General features: G+C 44.2%; 1 protein-coding gene across 1 annotated transcript in view; it reads right to left on the minus strand.

Moving 5' to 3' along the window:
- Positions 1–9,933: 9,933 nt before the first annotated feature.
- OPHN1 (oligophrenin 1) overlaps positions 9,934–25,577 on the minus strand; it is a 123,795-nt gene continuing 108,151 nt past the window's right edge. Inside the window, exons 21-26 of the mRNA XM_024197316.3 lie at positions 20,477–20,624; positions 18,551–18,862; positions 14,744–14,909; positions 13,189–13,239; positions 12,040–12,090; positions 9,934–11,526 (exon numbers count right to left, since the gene is read on the minus strand). Coding sequence (XP_024053084.2) covers positions 12,048–12,090; positions 13,189–13,239; positions 14,744–14,909; positions 18,551–18,862; positions 20,477–20,624 — 720 coding nt within the window. The 3' untranslated portion in view covers positions 9,934–11,526; positions 12,040–12,047. The remainder of the gene's footprint in view (positions 11,527–12,039; positions 12,091–13,188; positions 13,240–14,743; positions 14,910–18,550; positions 18,863–20,476; positions 20,625–25,577) is intronic.

Raw genomic sequence — 25,577 nt, forward strand, 5'->3', positions numbered from 1 at the left:
CAAGAGATTAAAAAAATTAATTGCGATTAATCGCGTGATTAGTCACACTATTAAAACAATAATAGAATAACATTCATTTAAATATTTTGGATGTTTTCTACATTTTCAAATATATTGATTGCAATTACAATACAGACTACAAAGTGTACAGTGCTCACTTTATATTTATTTTGATTACAAGTATTTGCACTGTAAAAAACCCAAAAGAAATAGCATTTTTCAATTCACCTAATACAAATACTGTAATGCAATCTCTTTCTCATGAAAGCTGATTTTACAAATGTAGAATTATGTACAAAAAAAACCTCCATTCAAAATAATGTAAAATTTTAGAGCCTGCAAGTCCACTCTGTCCTACTTCTTGTTCAGCCAATTGCTCAGACAAACAAGTTTGTTTACATTTGCAGGAGATAATGCTGCCCGCTTCTTGTTTACAATGTAACCTGAAAGTGAGAACAGGTGTTCATATGGCACTGTTGTAGCTGGTGTTGCAAGATATGTATGTGTCAGATGCACTAAAGATTCATATGTCCCTTCATGCTTCAACCACCATTCCAGGGGACATGCGTCCATGATGATCAAAGGTTCTGATCAATAACAATCCAAAGCAGTGTGGACCAATGCATGTTCATTTGCATAATCTGAGTCAGATGCCACCAGCAGAAGGTCAAATTTTTTTTTGGTGGTCTGGGTTCTGTAGTTTCCGCATCGGAGTGTTGCTTTTTTAAGACTTCTGAAAGCATGCTCCACACCTCGTCCCTCTCAGATTTTGGAAGGAACTTCAGATTCTTAAACCTTGGGTCCAGTGCTGTAGCTATCTTTAGAAATCTCACATTGGTACCTTCTTTGTGTTTTGTCAAATCTGCAGTGAAAGTGTTCTTAAAAGGAACAACATGTGCTGGGTCATCATCCGAGACTGCTATAACATGAAATATATGGCAGAATGGGGATAAAACAGAGCAGGGGACATACAATTCTGCCCCAAGGAGTTCAGTCACAAATTTAATTAATGCATTATCTTTTTAATGAGCGTCATCAGCATGGAAGCATGTCCTCTGGAATGGTGGCCGACGTATAAAGGGGCATATGCCTGTTTAGCATATCTAGCACATAAATACCTTGCAGTGCCGGCTACAAAAGTGCCATGCAAATGCCTGTTCTCATTTTCAGTTGACACTGTAAATAAGAAGCGGGCAGCATTATCTCCTGTAAATGTAAACAAACTTGTTTGTCTTAGAGATTGGCTGAACAAGAAGTAGGACTGAGTGGACTTGTAGGCTCTGAAGTTTTACATTGTTTTGTTTTTGAGTGCAGTTATATAACAAAAAATTTTTACATTTGTAAGTTGCACTTTTACGATAAAGAGATTGCACTACAATACTTGTATGAGGTGAATTGAAAAATACTATTTCTTTTGTTTATCATTTTTACAGTGCAAATATTTATAATCAAAACTAATATACACTTTGATTTCAATTACAACCCAGAATACAATATATATGAAAATGTAGAAAAACATCCAAAATATTTAATAAATTTCAATTGGTATTCTATTGTTTAACAGTGTGATTAAAACTGTGATTAATCACAATTAATTTTTTTATTGCAGTTAATGTTTTTCAGTTAATCACGTGAGTTAACTGATTAAATGACAGCCCTAGTTGAAACTATAGTAAAGAACAGAATTATCAGACACATAGATGAATATAGTTTGTTGGGGAAGAATCAATGTGGTTTTTGTAAAGGGAAATCATGTCTCACCAATATAATAGAATTCTTTGAGGGGGTCAACAAACATGTGCTTGGACTTTCTGAGAACTTGTGAGTAGGTCCCTCACCAAAGGCTTTTAAGCAAAGTAGACAGTTCTGGATTAAGAAGGCAGATCCTCTCACGGAGCAGTAACTGGTTAAAAGATAGGAAACAAAGGGTAGGAATAAATGGTCAGTTTTCCAAATCCAGATAGGTTAATAGTGGTGTCTCCCAAGGGTATGTACTGGAACCAGTACCGTTCAACATATTCATAAGTTATCTGGAAAAAAGGGGTAAACAGTGAGGCAGCAAAGTTTGCAGATAATACAAAATTACTCAAGATAGTGAAGTCCAAAGCTGACTGTGAAGAGTTACAAAGGCAGCTCATTAAACTGGGTGACTGGGTGACAAAATGGGAGATGAAATTCAGTGTTAATAAATGCAAAGTAATGCACACTGGAAAACATAATCCCAACTATACATACAAAATCATGGGGTCTAAATTAGCTATTACCGCTCAAGAAAGAGATTTTGGAGTCATTGTGGATAGTTCTCTGAAAACATCTGCTCAATGTGCAGCAGCAGTTAAAAAAGCCAACAGAACGTTAGGAACCATTAGGAAAGGGATAATAAGACAGAAAATATCATAATGCCACTACATAATCCGTGATATGCCCACATCTTGAATACTGTGTGCAGTTCTGGTCACCCTATCTCAAAAAAAGATATATGAGAATTGGAAAAGGGACAGAGAAGGGCAACAAAAAATGATTAGGGATATGGAACAGCTTACATATGAGGAGATATTTTAAAAGATTTGGATTGTTCCATTTAGAAAAGAGATGGATAAAGGGGGATATGATGGAGGTCTATACAATCATGAATGGTGTGGAGAAAGTGAATAAGGACGTGTTATTTACAGCTTCACATAACACAAGAACTAGGTATCACCCAATGAAATTGATAGGTGGCAGGTTAAAAACAAACATAAGGAAGTATTTCTTTACACAACGCACTGTCAACCTGTAGAACTCATTGCCAGGGGATGCTGTGAAGGCCAAAAGTATAACAGAGTTCAAAAAAGGATTAGATAAGTTCATGGAGGATAGATCTATCAATGGCTACTAGCTAAGATGGTCAGAGATACAACCCCATGCTCTGGGTATCCCTATACCACTGACTGCTAGAAGCTGGGAGTGGACGCCAGGGATGGATCATTTGATAAATTGCCCTGTTCTGTTCATTCTCTCTGAAGCATCTGGCATTAGCCAAGGTTAGAAGACAGGGCTAGATGGACCATTGGTCTGACCCAGCATGGCCATTCTGATGTTATGTTCTTATGTTGGTGGATTCTTGTGCCAGTCTTAAACACTGTTGCAGCACATATGTAAACCCCATTTTTAATTATTTATACAGTTACCTTTTTAAATGTCCCTTTGCCTACTCCTGGCTCACTCACTGGATATGCCTCTCTGAGGCCTAGTCACGTGTGAAGCACAAACTTTAAACATTTATCTTTTTAATGAGTTATCTGTGTGTAAATACATAAATAAAATCTCCTTTGTAGTCTGCAAAGCACTTTGCCTACTCGGACACCCAAAAAACAGCTGAACACATTTACCTCAAACTTTTACAAAACAAATACATTCCCCATTGTTTGAGATCCCAGCACTATTGCTAATTATGTACAATGCTGTAGGTGCTACATGGTATGGCTCAGTAGGGAGGCTAGAGGAAAGAAAAAAGTAGGTTTCCTTCCCTGAAACATTTGTGGTCTCAGGGCATAAATGGAAAAATCCCAGCCCAAAAAGAGATTTTTCCAGAACATTATGAACAAGGGAAAATAGAAGGTTAGAATGAAAGCCTTCCTGCATCTTAATGAAAGGCTTTTCTACTTTGGAACCAATAATGCATGTGGCTCATAAAAAGATTATTTTCAACATTTTCCACAGATACAAGGGGCTCATAAAAAGTGAAAATGTAAGAACGCTAATGACTGTGAGGCAGGTCTCAGGCTAGTGAAAGTAAAGCAGCTGATTTGTGTCATTCTAAATGCTCCCTCTGCTTGCTGGGAAGTTATGTCTGTCTCTGTGTGTACGTGTGTGTGTCTGCATGTTGGTGATAATGCCGCAGAGCCTAGCTGCATTACATCCCCACGTAAACCTAACAGGGTGTGGCTTTGTTTTTCCTGGGGTATTTTTTGTTGTGTTTTTTTTTTTTGTTCAAGAACTTTCATTAGTTCAGAATTCAAACTATTTCTGCTTTACAGACTTCCAGCTGAATCACAAGACGAAATTCACTGCCAAGCTCAAATGTGCATCCATGGCAGCTGTGGTTACAAATGGCTCCTTTTGTAAAACAAAGATGGTAAAATAGAACGTGATGGGAAACTCAGAGAAATATATCAAGAGCCATTTTAGCTTCTCATCTCACCAGGGAAATTTCGTCTGGATAAGTGGCAAAATCTGCTCTCTCACTCCTGCGCTCTAGGTCAGGCCTGACCACCAGCATTCTCCTGCTGCCTATAGGTTTTTGCCAAAGCACCTTTCTCCTGACCTGCAACATCCCCTTTAAATTCCAGTCCCTAAGTTCCCAGCTACAATTCCATCTAATCCTGACTGCAGTACCCCTGCTATTGCAGCCCTGGTGACCAGTTTACTCCATCCCCAAACAAACTATTGCCTATAAACCTTCATCTTGAGCTTCGATACTCCCTGTTATTACGGTCCAAAATAGTTCCACCAATGCATTTCAATGATGCCCTGCAGCACCCACTGCTCGTTTAGCCCTAGGCTACTCCATAGCAAATAATGCTAATCTCAACCAGACTGGTAGCATGCCCATTATTTATTTGACTGAGACCGCTTATGACCTAACCAAGGATTTGAACCCTGCGTTCAAAGGGAAGGTTTAGTGCATTGACTAACTGTCTGCTCCATATACACCTTCAGTTATAATCAATGACTCAGTCATTGATTATGGGAGTAGTTTTCTACAATAGTCCCCATAGGGTGCCATTTGCAGCATTCGTTTGTGGCAGGGTACAGTGCACTACTGCATCACGTTACTAAGCCAGGCTGTCTCGACTGGAAAGCAGAAAACCATTTCATTTGAAATGTATCACGAGCAAAGCAAAGGAAACATTGAACATAATGTGCTGAGAGCTGAATACAAGAATTCAGGGAGAAAATATACTATTTGTACGTGCCTACAGCCCATTGCCACATGAAGGAGTTCAGTTGGGAAAAGACTGATGCTTCAGTGCAGACTTGGTAGCTGCACAATCATTTTCCTCTTGTAATAACTCTCTGAGAGGCTGTCTCGAGAAGCGCCACAGTAAATCCTACTACTGGCGGAAAAGGCCCAGGCAGACATCTTTGAATCATATTTGCGGTCTTGGATGTTGCAGGCTCTTTAAAGGGACCATAGAATTCTGCGGCCATAGGAAAATAGTTGGTGGTTTGTTATAATAGGGTACAGGAAATATAAAATATCCAGACGCAGACATGCCACTTGAGGCATGAAAAAGAAGCACAGACACATAGTCTGGGGTAGAAAAATGCTCAAACAATGCATATGTCTTGAACCATCCTTTAGTCAGTATAAGACCAGCCCATTTGACAGCGCATGCCTTTGGGCTGGAAAATCCTGGGTTCAAGTTGTGCACCAGGCCTGATAGTTATCCAGTGCCTGGTGGCATTTGATTGCTTCTGAGTCAAAGATGCCACTTTCAGCTGAGACATTGAACTGAGGTCACATCTGCCTCCAGTCACTGGTTAGGTGGAAGATCCAAGGGAACATTTCAGAAGAATGTTGGGGATAACTTTGATATCCCAGCTAACAATCCCTACCACAATAAGCAGGTTATAATGTCCCAGGCTGCATGTGAGCTAATGCAGGATGCAGAATAGCTACTATCACCCCAACCACATCTTCACTTGCTGCACTCAACTGTTGTATAATGTTCCTGCACGCTGTTAAAAAAGACACTGTGTTCTGCCCTAGAAATGGCTGCACTTCAGTGGTGGTTGCATGTATAGCTACACAAAACTTATGAACCATTTGGGGCTCCATCAAGCTGTCAGGCACAATGGAAATGCCAGATACTATTACAGGAACTAGAGGCAGTGATTTAGAAAGACTGCAATGAGCTCTGACCAAGCTAATTCTCTGCAGCTGCATGGGGCGCTAAGTCTCATGAAACATGTTTTGGCGAAGCCTTCCCCAGGATGCCGTTTGAAGTTTCCCTGCCGCCGTCTCATCGTGCCCTTTCTGTACACACAGATGAAAGAGGCAGATGGAAATTATTTATAGGTTTCCCTAGATAAAAATCAGAGAACTGATTTAACACCCGGGGGCTGTCGGAGACCCGAGCCCCTCCTTTCACACTGGCCTCATATGTATGCTTCCTAATAAGGATGATTAAGAAAGAACATGAATTCGCAAGCCTGAGACAAGTTTGGCCAGAATCTGGCCCTGCTGTCTAACCAGAGGGCATGAGTAAAACTTGCCAATAGGATAGACAGGGCTGGCTGAGCCTTGTTTGTGCCCTGAAGGAGGTCTGCCAGCATGGGAAGGATTCAGATTCAGTGGAGTAACCCTCCTGTGAAATGAGCGCACACACCAAGGCGAGCAGCAAAGGACACCTCCCCAGCAGCAACCCCTTGGACCATGGGTTGAACCTTTCAAAGGAACGACTGCTCCATTCGGCTCCTTGCCAATCACACAGGGGACTTGTTTTATTAGCTATTTCTACCTCCATTCTTACCTTCCCAGCACTGAGCTTCCCAAGCCATCGATAGTGCAGGCTCCATATATGTTGGGTAAAAGCCTTCACAATCAATGGCCTGTGGGTTTGGGAGACTTTACAGAACCTTAAAGCCAAATGACATTAACAGCAGAGTCAGGAGGCAGAAACAGTTCTAGGCGTTAGTATTCATGCTAGCTGTAGGATCAAACAGCTCTTGCTGCTCTGTCCATTCTTTCATAAAAGTCCCTCTTCCAGAGACACGCTTCGCCCACTGTCCCCTGAGCTTCCTCATTTTAGTAGCTGTCGCGCCCCATCCCTTATTCTCACAACCATTAGGATGGTCTCCTGGCCTTTCAGGCTGCCATCTGCTTTTTCTGCTCCTCAGTCATGGCTCTACAGCCGGTGTCGGGCCTCTCTTTGAACGTGGAGAGATGCTTTGTCTTCAGGAGGGGCCATTCTAGCAAAATAAACCAAAACTCCCAGAATTGGGAAAAAAAAATGTTTGTAATAGTGCAACATTAGCATCAATCCAAACAGGACAACAGACATGAGAGAAAAGAATTGAACAACAGTTGCAGGCCAGAGGGAAAAAGGAGCTGGAACAAGACTCAGTGGTCTGAGGTTAAACAAGGCAAACTTAGTTTAAATACTAGACAACATAAAGGCTGTCACTCAGTAATACTCCTCCACAAGAGGGTGTGGCTTCACCAGCCCACAGGTACTTGCCTTGAGTGTGCTGGACGCTGGCATTAAGAACCCCAGTGCACGCATGTACTCGCTAACAACTGCACAGACCCAGCTAGACAAATGAGCTCATTGTAAAAATTAACAACTATGGAAGATTTAAGTATTAAAAAGTGAAATCCAGTGAAATCACACAGCTGTGACCAAGAGCAAAATTAGGCTCCAGATATGTATTTCAATTGTCATCCAACAAAGGAAATAGTTCTGTTTTCCCTTATTACTAGAGCCACAACTAAAAATTAAAATACTATAAAAACCCAGTCTCCAGAAGTCTTCTTTCTTCTTAGTGTAACAGTGTTGGATCTTATTTAATTTTATTTAAACATTATGTTGGCAAGTACTGGCTGTGGGTCAAATGATGATGATGATAGAGGTTTTATAGCTCTATATATTTTCAGCTATTGGCCCATTATCACAGAACTTTTAAATGCATCCCATGAATCCTGTGGCACTTCCTGCAAATGAGGCACCCTTGGGTGGTCACCCCCACTCTTAGCCTTTGTACCAAAAAGGAGAGAGGTTTGGAGATGGGTATTTGGCTGTGGCCCATTTTCTCAGTCTTCCATCTTCCTTCAGACAAGTCAGCTTCTTAGAGTCTGCCCACAACTTCCCTGCCTGAGGCATGTGAAGCAATGGTTTCTGGCGATTCTGAGTGAATACATAAAGGAGAAACGTGCTATAAATCAGCCCAATGTGGAGCAGTGGGTGGAAACTAGCTTCTCATTGCAATTGGCTAATTCTAATGCCCTAGTGGTTTTCCTTAGCAAGATGAAGCATCACTTGGTGTATCCCCTTGCAGGGCTCAATGGGGCAAATTACGTCTGAAGGACACCGCGGCCGACTGCGGCTGCCCACTGTAACCAAAGAAAAAGGAAAACCGAGCACAGCATAAGAAAAAAGCTGCAAGCAGAGAGCAGCGTGCGGCTCCCAGTTAAAAGCAGGATCCAAAGTTCATACACAAGCAGATCTGCGGTTTTTGGTTCAGGACCATCTCTAGTTATAAACTTTCCCGGATGAAATGAAAAGCCCTTTGCTAAGGAAAACCTGCCCCTTGCAGTGGATGTTCCACTGGGTGTTAGCTGTGGGAGGGGAGCAGTTTCATACACACACAAAAATCACCCTTGTGTCTTTGCTCCTCTGTTTCCGGAGCTGTTTGAACCTAATGCCCCCTTACCAGTTCACAGCTATTAAAGGGCCTATGGTAGAGCAGAGATTCATTTTTCTGTTTTAGCTTTCGCTGCATGGAGAGTGGCACTGGAATTTGGTCATCTTACAAAATTAACAGTCAATGTTGATCTTGGCTGGGTTCTAGGTGAGTGCTAACATCACTCCTCTCCCCTCTCACACACTGTGGTGACCTGTACACCTTCTCTCCCCCCCCGCCCCCTCCCAGGCTTGGTCTGCATGTGAAATGGGAGCACAGAATTCACTAGTGGCTTCTGCCACATTCAGTTAAAGGTCAAACCATTCGGTTGTTTTCATCCAGTTGTATTATACCCACCCTAGGAGGAAGAGGAATTATTTATAGCTTGATTTAGGAATTATGTCCAATGAAATTAAGGAAAAAATTCATAGGAAATAACAGGGAAAAACCAAACCAAACCCTTCTGAAATGTAGAACGTTTTCCTATTGGACTGGGGAAAAAATCAGCATTTGGGACTTCTCTACTAGACTGGACACTGCATTAGTAAAGGGACAAATAGGGACCAACACGGTAGGAAGATGGACTAGATGGGGCTTGTTAGGGCTGCTCCATTTCCACTTTCTGTGATCCACGTCAGAATGTGCAAAGACATTAGGTGTCTGACGGGGCCTGGCTCACATTCCATCTGGAGGGCTAACAATGTTTAAATACATTTCATGTAATGAAAAAAAGGGAGAGCACCGACACTTTGAAGTGTCACAGCTAATCTAACCTTTTTTACAAGACAAAATAGATCAGATGGTTGATGTCACATGGCACCTTAAAATTCAGAACAGCAGTGCTGAATCCCCAGCTTTCTTCCAGTTGCTTTGCTCATGGTCACAGACATGAGGAAATGTCCCTTAAACCCTCATCTACAGGACCTTATATATTAAAGCCACGTCACACTCATCCCAGCATCAACTGTGCTTATGGAGAAAAAGAGCACAGGACAGAGAGAAGTGCGGTTCATTCACTGCTACCCACCATTGTTTAGCATTAAATAGAAATTTGAAAAACAAACCTCTTCTGCTGGGTCGTGTTTTTTTTCTCATTAACAAATAGCAATTTGTCCTCCTAAACCATACCACAGATATCTTCTGCAAGACAATGAATCTGGCTCTGTTTCTTTATTTCCTTCTGCATACAGAAGATTTATCAGTACAGTTGTAGTGCTGGGAAGAATGATTAATAGTACATTTTCAAAAGGGCCTCAGATTCTGGGTGGCTCTGGTTTTGAGTGACTAATATTTAGATACCTGGGGGCTGGGTTTTAATGCTGCTGAGCATTTGCAGCTCTGTTTGACTCCAGGAATTTTGGCCCCCGGTGTCTCAAAACTGGGCACCCAAAATTAGAGGGCATGTTTGGAAATATTGTCTGATATCTCATACACACACACACACTCTCTCTCTCTCTCTCTCTCTTTTGAGAGTTGTGGCCAAAATGGTGGCTAAATTCTTGGTGGCAGAATGGTGGTTTTGTGTCCTCCATCCTTGGAGGTCAAATTCAGACCTGGATTAAAAAGGTGCAGCTCCACTGATACTAGATGAAATTGGTCCATAGACTCTGGAGAAGATTCCCCACAAGATTAGTATAATTCTGATACAGGTGAAAGCACTGTACCACTAGCTCTCAGTTTCCATTATGCACACTTGCAGTTGGGCCATCTTATCTTTGTGCATTTTTAACAACTGCACCTAAAGAGACTGTTACTTTTTTTAATGTTGATAGTTGTTTTCTTCTAATCACAAAAGTGTGTCATGGAGGAACTGGACTGGCTGATCACACACTCTGAAAGCCCAGAGACACTGATGTGCATGATGTAATATCGATGTTTACATCACTTTTTTAAAAGCCACCTTTATCTGCCACTGCTACAATCACACCTCCAGGATTGCCAGCTGTGAGCACAGGACTGCAGTCTAAGGGAACAGGCACACCATTCACACACCACTGTCATTTCCCGCAAAAACCAGAAGTACATTCATTAATAAAGCAGGATTTCACATTAGCTGCACAGAGACAGGCGACGAAGACAGCTCTGAAAGCATCAGCGAATTGCAGGCTCTGCAGTGGTCCTTTGGCAAGTCAGTATTTGTGCACTAGGCCCAGCTGGAATACACGGCGTGGAGGTTTGCTTTGGTTTCACACCCACTAACTTTACAGAAGGGTGTTTGTAATAACATATAACCTCTTCTTCCAAGCAATGGGAAATCAGGGAGCAGCTCCACAAAGGCACCTGACTAACAGCACACTGGCTCCTGGGAATGGCTTGGGGACATTTGCAGCATGCAAGGAAGATCAGAAATGGGCAAGGTGCTGCCTTAGGTCTGTGGGGGAAGGTAGAAAGACTGAACATTGCACAGCTATACGTATGCTGGGCTGAACACTGGCCTGCAGTGGAACCAGGACATGGACCCCTATGGTTAACAGAGTTTTCTTGTAATGCACACTGATGGCTTAACCACTGAAACAACACAATATGGTTTTCTTAGCACTCAAAACAGTTTTTTTAAAACAACATGTCAATGGCAAGAAGTTTCCAACAGCAAAAGGGTCTGATTCGGATGGCAGCTCGTCACACCCAGATACCCAAGCTCTGGGTATTGGTCACTTGCATTTTGACTGCACATCCATCCAAGCTCAATGTCTTTCCAGAGTGGAATTTCCAAAGGGTTGGAGGGCAGATTGCTTTCAGTGCTCTCTCCTATTCCTTCCCTGGCCTGCCCTCCGCTCAGTTCTGTAGATTAGATCTGCTCTCACCACTCTGTCAGACTCACGGTTTATCACTCTCCTTAGATATGACAAGCGTCCTTTACATGCTGCCCAAGGCAGAAGCTAGGGGAGCTGTGGCAAAATGGCCCAAAACAAACATTTAATTTAACAGGGACATAGCCTGGGTCTTCCTCCTATTTCATCCCCTTCTCTTTTAACCGTACGAACTATTCACAATGGTATGCTCCACAGTCAGTGTCCAACAGGATAGCTGCACTCCAGGATCACATCACACAGATTGAAACAGTCTGGGGAGCAGGGGAGTCCATTTCAGAAGCAGGGAAAATCTCCTGGAGCCAGCCAGGGTTAGGTGGACAAAAGCCTGAAAGAAGAAAACAATCAGGTGAGACAGTTAGTGGTGGCAAATACACATTGATCATTTAACCCTTAGAAACAGGCCTGAACCAAGCACGCCCTATTTCTGGGGTTGTTTGCACCTGGCCATGAACTTTGTGGGTGGCCCCTCACAATAAGGACTCAAACACACACTTATTTACCTTAAAGCCCAGTAGGACAAAGTAATAGTGACCATAGCCAGGGTTCACCGAGAACAGGCAGCAGCTGCCAGTGGAATCCATACCATGGAATAACATGGATTACATGGCAACCGTGGAACACTGGTCTACCTTGCCCTGCTACACTGCAACAGGAGAGAGAAAATGGGCCACTTCTGACGACCTCTCCTCCCCAGTCTTCTGCTGGAGAAGGCGAGAGGAGGCCGAAATCAGTCTCTCCTTACAAATTCCCAGCTACCTTCAGTGGCCTCCCTTCCACCCTGTCAGCTGAAGCCAGGTTAAAATTATGCAGCTGGTTGCTTTCTGTGACAGACACGTACCTTTAGCCTCAGCTCTCATCACTCGGGAGTCTGCCTTGCGGTGATGAGGAGCTATGAGTGAGGGGATAGGGGAAGGTAGAGAAAGAAAATCAATTTAATAAACAAGTCTAAAATCAGGGCCATGAATCTACAAGGAGGAATGGGATGGCAGGCAAGGTTAATGTATATTGCTCAGTACACTAGGCAAGGAAATTGTAAGCATCGCTAAGAGAGACCCGCCCCTCATCCCCCATCTGTCACTCTCTCAAAGATCTACACACAGCCATGATTGTGTTTTTGGTACATGCCAAAAAAAGAAACAGTGGTGCTGGTGATCTATGAGAATGGGGAGATGAAGCCTGCATGTACAGGTACTGCTCAGAACTAAATTTACAGCAGCAAGAAAGAGTGAACTGCATCTAATTCAAAACACTGCCACCCCATCCTGCCCAGAGGATCTGACGCTGACTTCAAGGCCATCGTATTCATTAACAGTGGAGTTCCAACTGAAAACTGATTATGTGTAGTGTCAGTTTAATGTTTAATCTTGTATAAGAAGCAACAGAGAGTCCTGTGGCACCTTTAAGACTAACAGATGTATTGGAGCATAAGCTTTCGTAGGTGAACGCCCACTTCGTCAGACACAAGACGCATGCCACAGGACCCTCTGTTGCTTTTTACAGATCCAGACTAACACGGCTACCCCTCTAATACTTGTATAAGAAGGTTATACTCTGCATTTCCAAGGGGACAGATTCAAGGAAGCAATCAGTCTAATCTTTTTGATGATCCTAAGCTTTTCAGGTACTGGGTATTGTGAAATACAACACAATATCCAATACACTAGCCTAGAGCTGAACTCACATCAACACAGTGGTCCAAAGAAATATTCATTACCTAGCAGATGTGAGCTCAAATTACAAAATTCAGATCCAGATCTAGATTGTTATTCAGATCTAGACTGTGAAGGCCCCAAAGTCTGGTTTGCTTAGATGCAGTGTTCTGGTTGGAAACCATCTCTGTTACCCAGGATTACTGAAGTCTAGGAAAGAACCAGATGGGGGACTCCTGCCTGCGCTGCCCACTTGTCACTTCTGTGCTGAGGTGCAGGCTTTTTTGTGTGTGTGTGTGTTTTTGTGTGAAAGCACCATAGTTCCTGGCATCTCTTACCTGCTTGTCCTCCGGGAAGCTGTCTCGAAGAACTTTGCTCTGGAGGCCACTCTGCAAACAAAACCAGCAAGGTTCTTTAAGTTCTCCCATGATAAGGCAGTTATTTGATGAGAAACTATTTGTGTCAAAGAGCAATTATTTGGTGAGGGGAGGGAGGCAGGCTGCCATTGGAAAGCACTGAGGATGGTCAACAATAGCCTCCTACCAATATCCTTCTCTGGTCTGATCAGAGATGCTACTCCTGCTTTCACACCTCTTGTTTTGCTCTTGCCTGACACAGTTCTGACCGCTTGCTGCTAGAGATGATGTCTTACTGCCTGCAGCCTGGCAGCCTAAACCCCTCCGCACCGGCTTGAGAACCTTTAACCCCTGTATCCTTAATTTTATGACCTATGATCTCCATCAGACTTACCACAGACCTGACTTCAATAGTAATTGTAACAAAAAAGGAATCATAGCAAACGATTAACAGTAACAGGCCAACGTTTGCTCATCCTTCCTCAGGCATGAGGCCCACTGAAACCAATAGGAGTTTGACCGGAGTAAGGAATGCAAATTGCAGGATTTGGATCAACTACATAATACTGCTTAACTGAAAGTTATTCACCAAATCAAGCAGGGCTATACCAGAGACACTATATGTCGGGAGCACAACGCACAGGGAACTCAGACTCTGCTCCTCTCCAAAGGACACTGCATTCCCCATGCTGTGCCGTGACAATTGGGTATCGCACCTCTTGTTCCACGGAAGGCATGACACTTCATTGGCTTTTGGGTACTTAAATGGATTAATGTGGTCACAAAGGATGTTTCATCACAGCAAGTCACCTGCAATGGGGTATGTGAGGGCTTGGCGCAGGGAACGGGTAGAAATCTTAACCCTATGACTTTGTGATCTATAGGAGAGTGGGAAGAAATGCCAGCATAGAGGTCCACGATAAAGTATCAGGCACCCAGTGTCAGTGTCAGACCCAGACAAGATGGCACAGAAATGAAAAATGTAAGCTTGGTTATAGTATTACAGCGCTAGCAGCACAGAGCGAATTCTTTGCTGATAACACTTAGAAGCCCTTCTTCAAGCCAAACACCCATTGAAGTCAGTGGTGAAATCTTTAGTCATTCTTTACATAAGAACACTCCCATTGACTCCAATGGGATTGGTGTCCAGCTATGACTTACGTGAAATTGGAGCGCAGAGCTCAGTTTAATTAGTGGTCAGCTTCCCCCTCATTTTGCTTAGAACAAATCCAAGCAGCCACAACTCTTTCTTGGAAAGTTTGTTCTTTTGTGTGGCTTGTTCATCAGGAAGTGATTAGAAGTTTCTCACACCCCTGTTACTGGACACAACAGAGGGTCCTGAGGAGGAATTGGAGTCCCCATGACTATCCTACAAAAGGCTCATGGTTTCATTAGACTAGTGCCATTGTATGGCTTTTATCACCTCGCCTTTTCCTTCTGCACATTTGCACATCCCTTGCCTGCTAGGAATTGCCTCCTGTTGGGCTTTTAAGTCAGAGCACACAGCCCTGATAGGGATTGGGGATTTCCTACTTACACAGATGAAGGCATTTCCTCCGCTCCTCTTGCTATCGGCTCAGGCTTCTGCTCCAGCTTCTGGGACGCAGGAGCTCTGCACGGAGGGTCTGGAGGTCTCACTGGGGGCCGTGTTATCACTGGCTTATCTCCAGGGGATCGGGCTTTAGCGAAGGTGTCGTATTCACCTGAAAGGTTGAAGATAACAAACACTGTCAACAATGCTTTGGAGGGAGAGCAAAAGATTGTGAAGAGGCAGAGGTTTCAGGCTGGTTGGAGAGAGGGGCAGTATGGGAATCTAACCGCACAAACAGAGGCAGACATTACTGTTTCATGGCAAACTGACCCTGTTCAATGTCTCTGCGGCTATTATTGCATTATTTGAGATAAAAAACTAACCACAAGCTTTTCCAATGGAAAACATGTTCAGTGCTTCTCTACAGAATCAGGGAGAGATTGATTAAATTTCATAGCTGAGATTACTGCAGTTCCCTCTTAGGACCTTCCCGAGCCTCTGCTTCACCAAACTTCACACTAGGCCTTTATTCCAGGAAGCTGGACTATATTTATCCTGCCCCATGCATCTTCCTTCCCCTTCCCTGGCTTCCTATCCATTCCCTTCACCAGCTTCCTATCCCTTCGACCCTGAGTTCCTTGGCCTGGCTTCCTATCCATCTCAGAATCCAACCGAACATTGCAATCATACTTCTCCATGGCCCCGCTCCATCCAAACTCTCTGACCTGTTATCGACCTAGGCCCTGCTCAGTCACTGCACTCTACCTACTTTGGCATCCTGCGACCTTTACCTTGTCTTGTCACCACTGGCAGAAGGTTGTGGGGAAAGATGCTCTTTCATTTGTGCCACTCAATCTCTCCAAATCCTTTCTCCCTTCTTCCTCTGAGACACTAAATCATTCTTTCTCTTCCCATCTCACCTTCCAAGCCACTACCCAACTTCTTTAGGAAGCATTTTGACTGATTCATCGACAATGAAACCAGAAGAAACATTGTGATCATCTAGTCTGACCTCCTGCATAACCCAGGCCATAGATTAATTCCTGTTAGAACTTGACTGTATCTATATCACTTTTAAATCAAAATTGGATTTTTTTCTAAAAGTTTCCAGTGATGGAGAATGCACCACAAACCTTGGTAAGATATTACAATGGTTAATTACCCTCATTGTTAAAAATCGGTGACTTATTTCTAATCTGAATTTGTCTAGGTTCAACTTCCAGCCACTCAATCTTGTTATACCTTTGTATGGTACACTGAGGAGTCCTCTTTTATCCAATTTCTGTTCTCCATGTAGGTACTTATAGATTGTGATCATGTTACCCCACAACCTTCTCTTTGATAAACTAAGTAGATTGAGCTCCCTGAGTTTCTCATCATAAGGCATATTTTCCAATCCTTTAATCATTCTAGTGAATTTCTTTGAACCCTCTCCAATTTTTCAACACCTTTCTTGAATTATGGACACCAAAACTGGACACAGTATTCCAATAGTGATTGCATTAGTACCAAATACAGATGTCATATAAACTCCCTACTCCTACTTGAGATTCACTGTTTATACATCCCAAAATCGCATTAGCCTATTTTGTCAATGTGTGTACTTCGGACACACTATAGAGATGCAATGTGTTACATTATAACAACATCATAACTTCAAATGCTAAATAGCAGTTAATGTTCACCCACTTCCATCTGTAAAAACCATCCTATTATACCAAAAGCAGATTTCTGTCTAATACCCATAGGTCAGATTTATAGGAGATCAGTAGTATTACTCAAATTAACTTTATGGTTGTGCTACCAAGCCAAACCTTGTTATTCTTTTTTTTATTATACCCAGGAGTCAATGTTAAGTGTGCAGCCTACTGTTTCCTTTCTAAACGTGAGACTGTGAAGGCTATTAGGTTATGAAAGCATCTAGCAAGCAGTGAAATGAACACACAGGAAGAGCTGTCAATGCACAAAACAATCATCTTTCTTTTTTATAAACAACCTACATCTGTGTCATTGGACTGATCTGTACACCTTGGCAAAGTTCCACACCTTCCTTTACCTATTTTAAATGGAAAATGCCAAGTTAAATTTGGTCCCAAATTGATTCTTTTAAATTACCAAAAGAAAACAAGTTTTTTTTATCACATTTGTGCTAAATAGAAATGCTTCTTTGATTTTTTAAAATTCCAGTGGAAACAGATGAAATAAACCTTTCCCTGCCAGTGTGTGCAATCCAGACATTGCAGCATCAAGAACCTAAAAGGGAAACTGACTATAAGCAAAAGTGAAAGTGACTTCTTTGATTTTCTTTGTCTGCACTGAGAGAAATACAAAATGCAAGCGCACTGCCTAAATAGCTAAAAGCATTCTGTATTTTTCAAATTACTCACATTTTCAATATCTAAAGCACTCATCTTAGATCAGACATGGGCAAACTACAGCCCGCAGGCCACATCCGGCCCACGGGACCGTCCTGCCCGGCCCCTGAGCTCCTGGCCGGGATGCCTAGTCCCTGGCCCCTCCCCCGCTGTTTCCCCTCCCCCGCAGCCATGCCACCACGCGGGCCGCGCTCTGGCCCGCCGCTCCCGCTGGGCAGCATGAGGAGCGCAGCTGGCTCTGGCTGGGTCCTGCGGCTGCCAGCTCCTGCCGCTGGTAAGGGGGTGGGGAGCGGGGGGGTTGGGTAAGGGAGCGGTGGGTCCTTGGGGGGCAGTCAGGGAGGATGGGGTGGTTGGATGGGGCGGAGGTTCTGGGGGAGTGGTCAGGGGATGGGGAGCAGGGAGGGTTGGGAGTGAGAGTCTCGGGGGCCTGTCAGGGGGCGGGGATGTGGATGGGGTCAGGAGGGCAGTCAGGGGACAGGTAGAAGGTGGGGTTGGATAAAGGGGCAGGATCCCAGGGGGCAGTTGGGGGTAGGGGAGTCCTGAGAGAGGGTGGTCAGGGGACTAGGAGCAGAGGGCGGTTGGATAGGGGGTGGGAATCCCAGGGGGGCGGGGGTGTGGATAGGGGGCGAGGCAGTCAGGGGACAGGGAGTAGGGGGGTTGGATGGGGGCGGGGGTCCCGGGAGGGGGCGGTCAGGGGACAAGGAGCAGGGGGGGTTGGATGGGTTGGAGGTTCTGAGGGGGGCAGTAAGGGGGCGGATAGGGGGTGGGGGCTAGGCTGTTTGGGGAGGCACAGCCTTCTCTACCTGGCCCTCCATACAGTTGCGCAACCCCGATGTGGCCCTCGGGCCAAAAAATTTGTCCACCCCGTCTTAGATGATTCTGAATAATTTCTATTCAGATTTGAATTCTGATTTTACAGAGTCCATTGGGCCACTATGTGATCTCTGAATCTAAAGGCAAAACCCTTGCATTAGTTCCCACCATGTCTTGTGCCCATGCCAACTCTAATGCTTCAGAGGACTAGTCTACCATATCAGCATTGCTACATAAGGCTCTGAAATAGCACAGGCCAATGTATGTCCTTTCCTCCATCAGTAAGCAACAGGCTGAGCTTACAAACCCGTCTGTACTAAAAATGGGCTGAACGCATGATGATTGGATCTGGATCAGAACATCCTCAGAAGGAGGAGGGTCAAGCTCCAGTGGTCCATGTGAGGGTTTTGATCTCAGGTCCCCTGTTGTTGAACTGCATGAAAAGAGACACAGGTTGCAAAAATAGCACTTCTCTCTGCAAACCCTCTACCCCTCCAGTCTGGCAAAATGCAAAACATTTGGGGTGCTTGTCACAAAGTTTGTTGTGATTTCTGCAGTGCAACAAGATGGGCGAGAGTTCCATCCATCCAAGATCAGCTGAGACCTCCCAAAGCAGAAAACTTACCCTCCTTGCTGTATATCATGGGCCTCAGAGTAGGCCTCTTAGCCTGGAGAATGGAGGTCTTTAGAGCAGTGGTGCCAGTCACCACTCCGTTTGCGGCCTTGTTGGCGAGCTTAGCTCCCCCATCCTGCAGCTTGGACACCAGCTTTCCCACAACCACTTCAGAGGACTGTTCATGTTTGCTCTCTGAGCCAGGCCTTCCAGCATCAGCCTCCCCTGCTCTCTGTGTATGCAGTCTGCTGCGATGTAGCGGCTTGGGGGCTTCTGTGCTATTAGAGATGACGGTGCCATTAGGAGTCTGGTCATGGCTGTCACCTGTGAGCCGAAGGAAAAGGGAATAAATACACGTACCAGGTGAAACCCTGAGATGCACAGGGCCTGATTTTCACAAGTGCTCACTCAGCACTCACTGCTCTCAACAACTTTGAAAAATCAGGCTCAGAGTGTCTGTGATAGTAACTAGAAATAAGCAAAACTGCCTGGTCTGCTTTCATGGTCCACATTGAGTGCAGTGCAAAAGGGAAATAGCTTGCACTGGTGGTGAGAAATAAGTGATAGTGAAACATTATTTCAGTTTCACTAATCTAAGGTGAGAAAAGGAAATCTACTGATGTACTTTTAAAATTATGATTTTTAGAGGGACAATGTTGACTTCGATTTCCTAGTCAATTTAAAAAAAATAAAAATAAAAGTAGTTTCTGGTAATACACTTGCCCGTGAATCCCCCTGACAGTTTTTATGGTTTTACTACTATGTTTTCACAGTTTTGCAACTCCCCTCTCCCGCCCCCCTTTGCTGGGTGAAAGATCCACACAGGGAGCACCATAGCGAAACTGACTGCACTACAGCCTCAGGCCTGCCAGGTGCTGAACACCCTGGTCCTCATTCAGCAAACATTTAAGCACAAGTTTAACCTTAAGAACCTGAGTTGGTCCACGAACTTTAAGGGACTACTCTAATGCTTAAAGTTAAGCATGTGCTTAAGTGAATTGGTAGGTTGGGCCAAATGTTCAAACTTGCAAGTTCAAGTCCAAAAGCACAAAGTAAATAAACTGAAAACAAAACAGAGAACTATTTTTTCCTAATCTCTTTCAGCGACAGGAGTAACAAGTAATGATCTTAGGAGTAACTTGCAACCACAACTGGTAAAACATCTGCAGACAGAAACATGATTAGAAGTTGACTGTGCCCCTTCAACATGAAAGCAGTGTGCCTTTGTATTAGTAAATACTTACCAACAAAAGTAATTGAACAGGAGAGTTTGGGCAGGGAAACGCTTTAATCAGGGCTTGTTAAGCAATGACTTAATTCCTTGCTCTTATTTTTCTTGTGGTGCCTCACTTGATTCACCCTAAATTGCCAGTGGCTCAGGCTCATCAAGAGCTCCCTCAATATCGAGCTTTGTTCAGTACAAGGTAAGTCAATCCTAGGGCTTAAAGGAAGCACTGATCTGCTTAGCTTGACTGCGCTCAGTGGCTCAGCACTGCTGGGATCTACGCTAGCTCTGCATCTCATATGGTGTGTTAGAGAAGATAGTTTTATTTTTCAAATCTATTACATTACTCTGCACTTTTACCTGTGGAACTGTGAGGCCCTTTCCAATGGAAGAGCACTGTGTTTAATTTAGATCTCTGATGTATCAAGCTATGAGAAAACCCTGCTCCAAAGTAGTTTAGGGGCTGTTAGATCAGAAGCAGCCTAAATGCAGATATTTACTCTCCTTCCACTTTCTACAAGGGGAAACAAAAACCCCAAACAACCCCTCTTCCCACCTCACACGTTAATGCCCTTGGAAATGTGATGCTGCTGCTGCAGTTTCAAATCCATCCCTCCCCCAGTGAGTGGGAAGCTGGGATCCAACGTACAGTGCCGACAAGAGAAATGTAAAACCTGGAGACTGAGGCGGTATCAGTGAACAGCTAAACTGACCTTGATTTTCTTCCAGGGAACCACCATAAAAGACAGGTCTTTCCCTCAGCGGGCGCTTGGAAATTGTGATGGGTTTGTGCCTTCGGGCAGCTACCCTGGGAGGAGGCACTGGGGGGGCAGCACTGTCCTCAGGTGGGCTGGAGTAGATCTGTAGGGAAGAGGGATTTAGAAGGACATGATTTCAGTTGATCCTCTGCTCTACTGTTATTTGACACTCACTATACTGGGCCAATCAGGCCAGACTCCTGGGGTTTCCCCTGAGCCCCTTAGTCCAATAGATTTTTAACTAGAAGACATCCTCAAATGGGCTACATTTGACATCAAAGCTCTGAACAGGAAGGAAGAATGGTCTTGGATTAAAAGCACAGATCTAGGAGCCAAGACACTAGGGTTTTATTCTTGACTCTGACCCCGACATGCATCTGTGATGCTGGGAAATTCAGTTGGCTTCTGTGCCTCAGTTTCCCCCTGTAAAATTGGGATTATGTTATTTCCCTCCCTCATGGGGGTATTGTGAGGATCTATTTATTACTATTTGTAAAGGACTGGAAGGTGTTATAGAAGAACAACCTCTTATTACTGTTATCATTGGCTAGGCAATGTTAATCATTTAAATCCAAAAAGAGTCGACTTTGGATTTTTTGCAAAGCTCCTGCTATTTTTTTAAGCTTTGCTGCTCACGATTCATGCATTCCCTTTCCAAAGGGTAGACTCCCACCCCAAAGCCATGTGACTCAAGAGCCCGGTAATAAGGGAAATGCAGCTCACTGAGATAAAGTACACACCTAGAGATCAGTCCTAAACTATGTCCAATAAGCGCTGGGTGCAGGTGTCCTGGGGAGCTGCAAAGGAGCCAGGTGCAGCTCAGCAATCCTGGAGTTAAGTTTACCCTTCCCCCAGCTTAGTTTAGCGCTGGTTTAAGGTTGCTCTAAACTATGGTGGCTGAATACTTCTCTCCCCTGTCCCCATGGGGCTGGTAGGAGAGCCGGGGATCACTAGAGTGCAGCAATGCTCTTTCTCCCCAGCACCTGCCAACATCCTCTCTACACCAAGGCTAGGGTGAGGAGATAGCATTAGGACTGCCAACTTAATATTTAAAAACCGGACACTGCAGCAGGAGTGCTGGAACCTCCCCTGCCTCACCTCTTCCCCCTGAGGCCCCACCTGTGCCCTGCTTCTTCCTCCCAAAACCCTGCCCCTGCCCCGCCTCTTTCCCCGAGGCCCTGCCCGCCCCTTCCTCTCAAGGCCCCGCACCCCCCCCCCCCCCCTCCCTGGTGCCTTTCCCCCCCCCCCCCCACCCCCCCGTCCGGGTCAAGAGAGACTCGCCTGCAGAGCCGGGGCTGGGAGCTGCAGTCACCTGACACAGGTAGGAGGCAGCCCCAGCTGAGTAGGGGCTGGTGAGGGTGATGACCTGCCACCTCCCCTCCTCCCTTGCCTGCAATAACCAGACTTTGGGTGTCTGGTCAGTAGATCTGACTGGACACTGTCAGGTCCCCTTTTTGACTGGACTTTTCGGTCAAAAACCAGGCACCTGGCCACCCGGCCACCCTAGATAGCATATGAGCTGGCTATGGACAGTCCTACAGCACCTAGGAATTCTCCTATGCTGGACAAATCCCCAGCTGCCTGCTTGTACCAGCTTTTTGGTCTGTTTGCACCATCAGAGCAGCACAAAGGTGGTAGAGCAGGGCTGAGGATCTGCCAGATGCTGTACTTACGTTCAGTACAACCACTGAGCTTTGGGTAAAGCTGTGCATTACTAACTGTGTTCACTAGGCTGCTATGTCTTTTGGTGTGGGCTTTTTTCTAGACAGATTTCCTGTTATGCAGCTTTGCACGCACCCACTTCAAAAACTGAAATGCTAAACTAGACAATGCTATTAAAAAAAACCTAATAAAACATGCCTTTGCACATGATGGCAGGGCATATTAACCAGGCCTCAAAGCAGACAGTTCATGAGAAATGACTAGTTTTGCTGAGAAGAGCAAATTTTAATCTTCTGCAGAAATCATTCAAACAACCCCCGCATTAGCATCAAAAGAAACCATCAGATCCATGGCTGCTCAGTTACTAATTTGTCTTAAAAACAATCATTGATTAATAAATCTGGTTCCCCGGCATACTGGTCATCCAGCCCTTACTTCTGACATGGGCTGGTTTTCATTTAGTTGCTCTCATTTATTCAGGTGCTTTCTTCACAGTTGAAGAAGCATCGATTAACCTTTGGATAGGCTTCTGAAAACATAAAATACTACATGAAGGCTACAGAGGGTCCTGTGGCACCTTTAAGACTAACAGATGTATTGGAGCATAAGCTTTCGTGGGTGAATACCCACTTCGTCAGATGCATGCGTCTGACGAAGTGGGCATTCACCCACGAAAGCTTATGCTCCAATACATCTGTTAGTCTTAAAGGTGCCACAGGACTCTGTTGCTTTTTACAGATCCAGACTAACATGGCTACCCCTCTGATACTTGACTACATGAAGGCTGCAATCCAACTGCTATTGAATTCTTTCCACTGACATTACAGGGGATTAGATTGGGCCTAAATGCTCAGTTATTGTATAGGCCAGGAATGGATGGCCCAGGGAAACTGGAAGGGGATACACAGATGTTCCCTTTTAGATCACTGATCTAAACTTGGCCTGAGTTGATAGAGACCAAAACTCATTACAAGCTGACAATTAGGTGGCCTGTGTGGAATGCATTGCTAGTCACGGACAAGAATCCCAATTGTAAAAAAATTCATAACTGACTCTTTTGCTAGCAGCATTGGCAGAAAGAACAGAAAATGAATGAAGCCTGGAGACTGAACCACGTTGTCACTGGAGAGGGGACTCTTACTGCGTGGGGAAGCATGCTGCCAGTTCTGCACCTGTTTTTGGTTCAGGGATTTTTTGGGGGGGTCATTCATGCATGTTTTAGATGGAATAATCACTTTTTCCCCTGTATAAAACCTTTTCCCCCTGCTCCACCACCTTTGTGCTGCTCTGATGGTGCAAACAGACCAAAAAGCTGGTACAAGCAAGCAGCTGGGGATTTGTTAGAAAACTGATTTCCTTCCTCTTTCAAACCAAGAGAAATTCTGTGAGGTCAAGCAAGTGGGATGAGACAGTGTAACACTCTCCAGCTTCTTTTTCCTGAATCTTCTTGGGTCATGAAGACCTGGCAGAATGTATAAAAGTGATGACGGGTCCCAGACATCTCGGCAATCAGACTCCCAAAGGTCTAACTTACAATACCAGCACGTGAGCAGTAGGGAGCATGATCTCTCTCTACTGACCAAGCAAGTAAAGGGATGTAATATTTTCAGTGGCATTAACCATTTCTCAAACTCGCAGTCAGTTTGGTACAAATGCTGTTTGTTAGGATTGGGCGTGTGCCCCTGCTTTTTTCCATCTCTCTTTGTATTCAGCATGAGCGCTATTCCATGCCCTGTAGCTGTATGCACATAGCTGCCTCTCTGAATTCAGGGCAAGAATTCAGGAATCTCTTCCAAACTCCAATCTCTTGGTTTTGGATCTTTTGCCTTCAACATCCTGTGACATAAAGCAGCTGTTGACGTTTTAACAGACTCTGATTCCAGCGGTTCTGTTCTTTGCAGATGGCGATACTTTTTCTCCATCCTAGAATATGAAGGTCCAGAGTGTTCCCTTTGCCTTGATGCCAAGGAGGTTTCTTTGGCACTATTAGCTGCTGAAATATGCAGTGCTGCTGAAATATGCACCTGTCCAAAGCTTTCCAAGATGCTGACACAAGCCCTGCTTGCTTTGTGTATTTTGAAATGAAAATCAAATTTAAATAATTCAGAAACATAATGATATTGACCCAATCTCAGCATTAGACACTAAAGTTCATACAGCAATAGGAGTTATTTCCAGAGGAATCACATTTTTAATTTAGCTGTGGTATGGAAAGTTAAGCTGTTGAAACAATAATTACCCAAACTGACTTAGTGAATTTCCTTGTCCTTAGAGTCTTCATAATGCACTGTATAAATAATATATCTATTCTACTTCAAACTCATTTGAAGTATTTGCTTATATATCAGTTGAAGTTATTTTAGACACTGAAGCTGCGTTTATAAGCTCAGTCTAATAAAACATTACTAGCTTGCCTTATCATTGCAGAAATTAAAGGCAAGGAAGTGGAGGTCTGTCTTAATTAACATTTCATTCTAGAGCTTGGAGATGGCAGAGTAATCATACATTTTCCCTGGCTCCCCTCTGCAGGCCATTATCTGGGCTGCAGGCTCTATAACACAGAAGAGAGAGAGAGAGAGAGGTCATACTGTAGTGCAGAATCTGAGCATTTAACTTATAATCAACTAGCTGTTCAGCTGAAAGAGCTTGCTAGGAAATGGTTTCAATGAACTGTAGCGAGACCAAGGTGTGTTATTTTCACTGGCTTCTTGTCAATTTCTAAATCCAACTAAAATTGTCCTGCGGGTACTCAAATCTCCATGGATTCGTCCATCCTACCCCAACCCCCAGCACCACCATCTACTACTCACTCTTCTCTTCTGATCTCTGCTCTACCTCTGACCATACACCCACCTGCTCAACTACTGTGCTCCTTCACATGTGACCTACTCTCCTCTCCCCAGAAGTGTGTGTGTGGGGGTCACTTTTCACTTGTGCTGATCTATCTCATGGGAACTCTCTCTCCATCCTCCTCAAAGGCAGGTAACTACCTCTCCTTAAAGCATGCTTCACAGCTTTCCTCTTCTCGTATGGCGGACTTTCTCTGTGAAGTATTCTGTGATCAAGGGTGCTAAGTAAAGATAAAGGGCCAAATTCATCCCTAGTAAGTTGTGCTGTTATTCAGGAATGAATCTGACCCTAATACTTTGTACTGCATGCTGCAGCTGATCAGTTTTCACAATTATACTCTTCCAAACCACCCCCCAAAAATACCAAATGATTAAATTTATACCAGATATTATTAGTGACAAATCACTAACACATTAGGTAGCAGAGTACTCTACATTCCATCACAAGGGAGAAAGCCATGATCAACATCAGCTTGCTGTTGTGTGTGTGTGTGTGTGTGTGTGTGTGTGTGTGTGTGTGTGTGTGTGTGTGTGTGTGTGTGTGT

Source organism: Terrapene carolina, unplaced genomic scaffold (genome assembly GCF_002925995.2).
Source record: "Terrapene carolina triunguis isolate 2854851 unplaced genomic scaffold, T_m_triunguis-2.0 Scaffold131, whole genome shotgun sequence".
Taxonomy (NCBI): Eukaryota; Metazoa; Chordata; order Testudines; family Emydidae; genus Terrapene; species Terrapene triunguis.